General features: G+C 49.1%; 1 protein-coding gene across 1 annotated transcript in view; it reads left to right on the top strand.

The window, feature by feature from the left end:
- The first annotated feature begins 394 nt into the window (after positions 1-394).
- Positions 395-6000, top strand: part of ZGRF1 (zinc finger GRF-type containing 1) — a 51567-nt gene continuing 45961 nt past the window's right edge. Inside the window, exons 1-2 of the mRNA XM_036311533.1 lie at positions 395-1598; positions 2917-2997. Of these exons, the coding sequence (XP_036167426.1) occupies positions 1578-1598; positions 2917-2997 (102 nt within the window). The 5' untranslated portion in view covers positions 395-1577. The remainder of the gene's footprint in view (positions 1599-2916; positions 2998-6000) is intronic.

Below are 6000 nucleotides of genomic sequence, written 5' to 3'. Positions count from 1 at the left end.
TGCCGCCTGCCGATCGGCCGCGCGTTCCAGGAGCCTTGTTTGGCGCCCTGGCCCCTGCGCTCATCCCTGTCACATTGATGTATTTATTTATTTGTTTATCTTTAAATACGTTTTTATTTATTTCAGAGAGGGAGAGAGAAAGATCAGTGTTGAGAACCATGCATCGGCTGCCTCTTGCACGCCCCGCAGTGGGGACTGAGCCCGCAGCCCGGGCCGTGCCCTTAGCCCGGAATCGAACCCGGGACCCTTCCGTCCGCGGGCCGACGCTCTATCCACTGAGCCACACCGGCCAGGGCCACTTAAAAAATTTTTTTTAAAAAAAATAGATTTCTCTAATGATTTCAGAGAGGAAGGGAGAAGGAGAGATAGAAACACCAACGATGAGAGAGAATCATTGATTGGCTCCCTAGTGGGGATGGAGCCCGCAACCCAGCACATGCCCTTGGCCGGCATCGAACCTGGGACCTCCCACGCCCCACAGGGGGGGATCTAGCCCGCAGCCCGGGCTCGTGCCTGACCAGGAGCCACGCCGGCTGGGCTGTTCCTGTTACATTTTATTGTAATTACTGCTCATCACTCCACGGCACTGAGCATTCCTTGAGGTTAGGGATGGTGTTTTGTGCATTTGAGTCTGGCACCTGGGAAGAGCTAAGTAAATGTATCTAATGTATAAGTAACACGCAGGTGGTCTGTTTTACACGTGTGAACGAGAAATGGAACCCAGAATTGCAGATCGCAGCCTTACTGAGCCCTCCCAGGGCTTCTCGGGCGGTGCTCAGACTCCAGCATCACTCACCCCCCCAGGGCTCCTCGAAAGACTGTGGGGCCCTGACCCCACCTCCTGTGTAGTAAGTCTTGGTGGAACCAAGGATTTTAATTTCTGACTAGTTTCCAGCTGATGCTGATGGCCCAGGGGTCATGGCTTGCAGCCAAGGCTTTAGGGAACATATAATTTTATTTTATCGTCTCTATTTACTTCTTCGCCAGCAATGGCTTTAGATTTCCAAATTTGCCCGCAATAACAGCTTTATCCAGCGGCCTGGGATAATTACAGAACCCGTTGCCACGACATTGAAAAGATCTTTTCCTTGCAGAGGAATTATGTAGATCCGACTGTACGATGTAAAAGGAAAAATGTAAAAAACAGGGGGGCCCTCTTGTGACCATAGCAATTCAGAAGCCAAGAATCCAAGCTCCTTCCAGCAGGGACCCAGCCTGGGGCAGGCATCATTTCTGGTAGGTGGTGCGGCACTGGGAGAGCTGGTGCCGACTGCTAATCATCACACACCCTGCTTCCTTCCTCTTACCCGACACCTCCCTTTCCCACGGCGGCGTCACTGACCGGGCGGGTCCCAGTGCCGGGTAACTTGGCTGCACCTGTTCCCCTTGGTAGTTACAGCGTCGTAGAGCTCTGATTCCTCTCTCGGGGCGAGAGTTCGTGAGAAGATTGTATTTGTTACTTATTCATTTCGTCAGGGTTGAGTATTCTTTGTCATTTTTCAATTTAGGTGTTCTAAATGGTTGAATAACCACTGATTATTTCTGGACCTGACTGGTTTATAACTTCAGAAGGAACCATGGGAAGCCAAGAATTTATTGTAAGTCTTTGTTTTTCTTCCACATTTTACAGATGTTGCTAGAGTTGCCAGATTGAGAAAAAACAAACAAAAAACCCCAAAACAAACAACCCCCCAAAACCCCAAACCTAAAAGCAGGACATGCAGTTACATTTGGATTTTAGATAAACAGTGAAAGTTTTTAGTATGAGCGTGTCTGTCTCAAGCGTTGCCCTGGATTTTAACTGGCAGCCCCACCTCTTGTCGCCTGTTCACATTGTTATACAAAGTCCTTTGGAACAAAATCTCAGGGAGCTTGGGACCAGGGGACAGTCTCTCTTGAAGAACGGACGTGCCTCTTTTAGGTGCATCCGTGATCTTACATTGTTTGGTCTCAGGATCCTTTCCTACTCTTGAAAACTATTGAGGACCCTAAGAATTTTTGATTATGGGGCTTATAGTGATGTCTTTCATATTAGAAATTATAACAAAATTTTAAACATACGTATTTACTAAAAATAATAAACTCATTACATTTAACGTAAATTACATTTTTAAAAAAATATTTTATTGATTTTTTACAGAGAAGAAGGGAGAGAGACAGAGAGTTAGAAACATCGATCAGCTGCCTCCTGCACATCTCCCACCGGGGATGTGCCCGCAACCCAGGTACATGCCCTTGACCGGAATCGAACCTGGGACCCTTCAGTCCGCAGGCCGACGCTCTATCCACTGAGCCAAACCGGTTCCGGCCGTAAATTACATTTTTAAAGAAAATAGCTACATTTTCCAAAAACAATAACAAAGAAACATTGACAAGAATAGCATTGATGTACATATTTTGCATGTCCCTTTGACATTGGATTTAATTCTCAGCTCTGCTTCTGCATGCAATCGGAAATTGAATCTTACACTGTTGCACATAAATAACCTGCACTTAACTCCACTGTGCTTCCCGGAAGGAAGGAGAGGGAGGAGGCAAGTAGCTTCATGAAGATAGTCCTGACCTCAGAGCCCTGGGAAGTCTTGGGGACCTCCAGGCGGCTCTGCACAGATCATGTGTGCTGTGTAACCAGCACATTTCCCGTTCCCGCTGATGACAAGAAGCTCAAAATTACGTTTGTTACCAGTTAACTTCAGTTTTTATTTAGAATTTACTTCTCCTTTCTCCACCCCCTTGCCTTTTGCTGCCTAGTTTCTTTTTTCTTAAATGGGTTTATTTTGTTATTGTTATGCTATCTGTGCTTTTATATTGGTAAAAGATGTCCTAAGTATATTTTTTGGTAGAAGGGTATAAAATACGTAACGTTTAACATACATATATAGAAACCATTTCTTCACTTTGTGCTTTTGGAAATAGGTACTGTATACTCATCAAAAGGCGAAGAAGTCAAAAGTGTGGCAAGATGGAACTTTGAAGATCGCTCACCTAGGAAACAAAGTAAGTGCAAAGCGTCCAGGGCAGAACCGAAGCTGCGTTTAGTTTCAGGAGCTGCAGTCTGCACGAGGCCATGCCTGTGGAGAGGGCCGGTCCCATAGTGGACATCTCCACCTCCAAGTCATGTTATTGTCCTTTTTCCAATTGAACTTATTGGGGTAACATTGGTTAATTCTTCTCATTTAAACAGATGAATGTTTAGCCTTCCCCCTCCTACAGTTTTTTATTCATTTATCTTGAACTAATAAATTCATTCACTGTTTGATGCTATTCTGTGTACTTTTTTTCTTTATATTGTTCCTATTTGGTTAGGGCCAAGTCTTCAAAATCCTACAGATTTAGTCTTATATTAAAACTAGTGGCCCGGTGCACAGATTCGTGCACATTGAAAGGAAATTAATTAGAAGAAATATTTTAATATCACTATCTGCCCTTTCTCTATAATAGAAGTGTCAACCAAATTCACGACCGACAGTGACAGATCGGTGCACATGCGTGCGATGGGCGCCAGCGAGAGCTTTCACGTATCACACATGTGCGAGTCAGCGTTTATTTTTAAGTTGCCAGTGCGTGTCATATGTACCGGACGGTCGGTCACCTAGCCTTTTATATATATAGAAGGCATCTGATTGGATTCTGAGTATCCATCACGTCTTCTTGTGATACAAAATCATAGTACTAAGGTCCGGCTAGCGGTGTCCACTTTATCTTCAGTTGTCACGTGTTTATTGTGTGCATTGTACACCTCACACTGGAAGGTGATAGGAAAACAAGATGGATGTGAGGCAGCACCAGAGATCTCTGGCCCAGGAACGTTACCGACCTCAGTCTCTCCTCGCCCGCTGCTTCCCCTGCTTCTCTTGCGCTCGTAATGCCTTTTCTCTGTCTGTCCAGATCTTACCGTCTCCATTAATGGCGCCGTCACCCAACAAGCATTGCTGGTGGGCGGTGGGGCAGTGAGGTCAGCCGTGGAGTCGGCGTGGAGAGCTGTCCTGCCAGGCAGGCCTCGCTGGCGGCCGGCTCTCCGCCTGGTGGGCGTGTAACCCGGGCAGGTTACTTAGCCTCCAGGCCTCTAGTGTCTTTCTGAATGGGGGCAGTGACACTGTGACCTTGTCCCGAGGGTTAAACGAGGAGCATGTAGACCTCTGGCACGCCACCTGGCTCGCTGTCAGCAGGCGTCTCTGTCAGGCGTCGGATGGTGACTGTTGCTGCAGTTTCTGTCGTGAGGGGCTTTTGTCTAAGCATGAGGATCATACTCGGTACAGGTATAGGTCCAGGGCTCTGATAACGAAGGACGGACATCAAACTCTCACTCTGGTTAGGAGTCTTTCCCCATGAAGCGTTTGCTTTGGTAGGTTGTGGGAAGAGGGGCCGTAGATGGGCCGTAGCTGCAACACGAGGTAGAGAACGGTAGGCAAGGTGAGGGCTACAGGCACCGGTTGTGGCTGGAGTGAGGCCCGTGTGGGGCAGTGGCAGCAGCCACATCGTGATGGACGGAGAGCGCAGCTCGAGGAGCAGGGAGGACTGAGCAGAAGGGTGACAGCCATGTTCCATGTCAGGAAATTATTTTGGCAACAGTGTCAGACAGAACCTTTAAGTTCTGAAGGATGCAAGTCAGATTGGACTTAGGGAGACAGTTGTCGTGAAGGGACAGCAGTAATATGGACACAGAGTGATGGGGTCTGACTAAGTGAGAGGGGTGACTAGTGAGACGTTAGGAAAAGAGCATAGAATCTTAAGGTCTCGATACGGAAGGTGAGGAGGCTCCAAAATCAGCTCCCGGTTTCCGTACGATTGACGTACTCGTCAGGGCATCTCCAGAAAGAACGCCAGCTCGGAGGGAACTCGGAGGCTGGGCTCCGTCTGAACGCACTGAGTTTCAGGTCGTGGAGACAGTCAGGTGACCGGCGTGGGGACCTGGACTCAGGAGCGTCCGGGCTGCTGAAGGGCGTGCGTGGCTTTTGGGTGCTGCTTGCAGCTCCTGGAGTGGATTCATGGGTTCATTTATTCCACAGTTTTTGAGCGTCTGTTCTGAGTTACACACTGTTCCGAGGGATGCCGCAGGGAACAAAGATAAACCCCTGGCTTCGTGGCAGTCACATGGAGGAGACGGACCAGCATGTCCAGTGGGTTAGGCAGACCACCGGGAGGAGGGGAGCAAGGGTGAGGTGGACACAGAAGGGCCCTGGGGCCTCCCTGGTCGCTGTGAGGACTGCTGCTCTCATTCTGTGGGGCTGTGGCGACCGAGGAGGGCTGAGCAGAGACTGACGCCGTGTGATCTGTGTGGAAGATGATGCTCAGGGTGGGGCACAGGCTGCGGAGGGGAGAGGAGAGCCCTTGGAGACACCCGCTTTTCAACAGCTTTTCTGACATACAATTCACACACTTTTTAAAAAAATTACTGATTTCAGAACAGAAGGAGAGGTAGAGAGCGAGATAGAAAGAATGAGAGAGAGGATCATGGACCGGCTGCCTCCTGCACGCCCCACACTAGGGATCGAGCCCACAGCCTGGGCATGTGCCCCGACCGGGAGTCGAACTGTGACCTCCTGGTTCCTAGGTCGACAACCATTGAGCCGCACTGGCCGGGCCACACACTTTCAATTCACCCATTTAGAGCACACAGTTCAGTGGGTCTTAGTGTATCCACAGAGCTTTGCAATCACCAGGATATAACACCCAGCCCTCAGCAGCCACTGACCTGCTCGCTGCCGGGAGCTGTGCCTGTTCCGCCTGTCACGTGACTGCCGTCCCAGACCCTGCGGGCCTCTGCCAGCTTCTTGTGATGCCATGCCTCAGTGTCCGTCCGTGTTGACCGTGTATCGGTGCTTTATTCCTCTTTCTGGCTGAGTAATGTTCTGGTGTGTGGATTTCCCACACTTTCCTTATCCCCTCGTCAGCTGACAGACGTCTGAGCTGTTTCCTCGGTTTGGCTGTTAGGAATAATGTGGTGTGAACATCTGTGTGCAAGCTTTTGAAAACATGTTTTTCGTTTCTCTACTGCCC

This window comes from Myotis myotis, unplaced genomic scaffold (genome assembly GCF_014108235.1).
Source record: "Myotis myotis isolate mMyoMyo1 unplaced genomic scaffold, mMyoMyo1.p scaffold_m19_p_56, whole genome shotgun sequence".
NCBI lineage: Eukaryota > Metazoa > Chordata > Mammalia > Chiroptera > Vespertilionidae > Myotis > Myotis myotis.
Note: the sequence above shows the minus strand (reverse complement) of the source record. Positions and strands in the feature narration are given on the sequence as shown.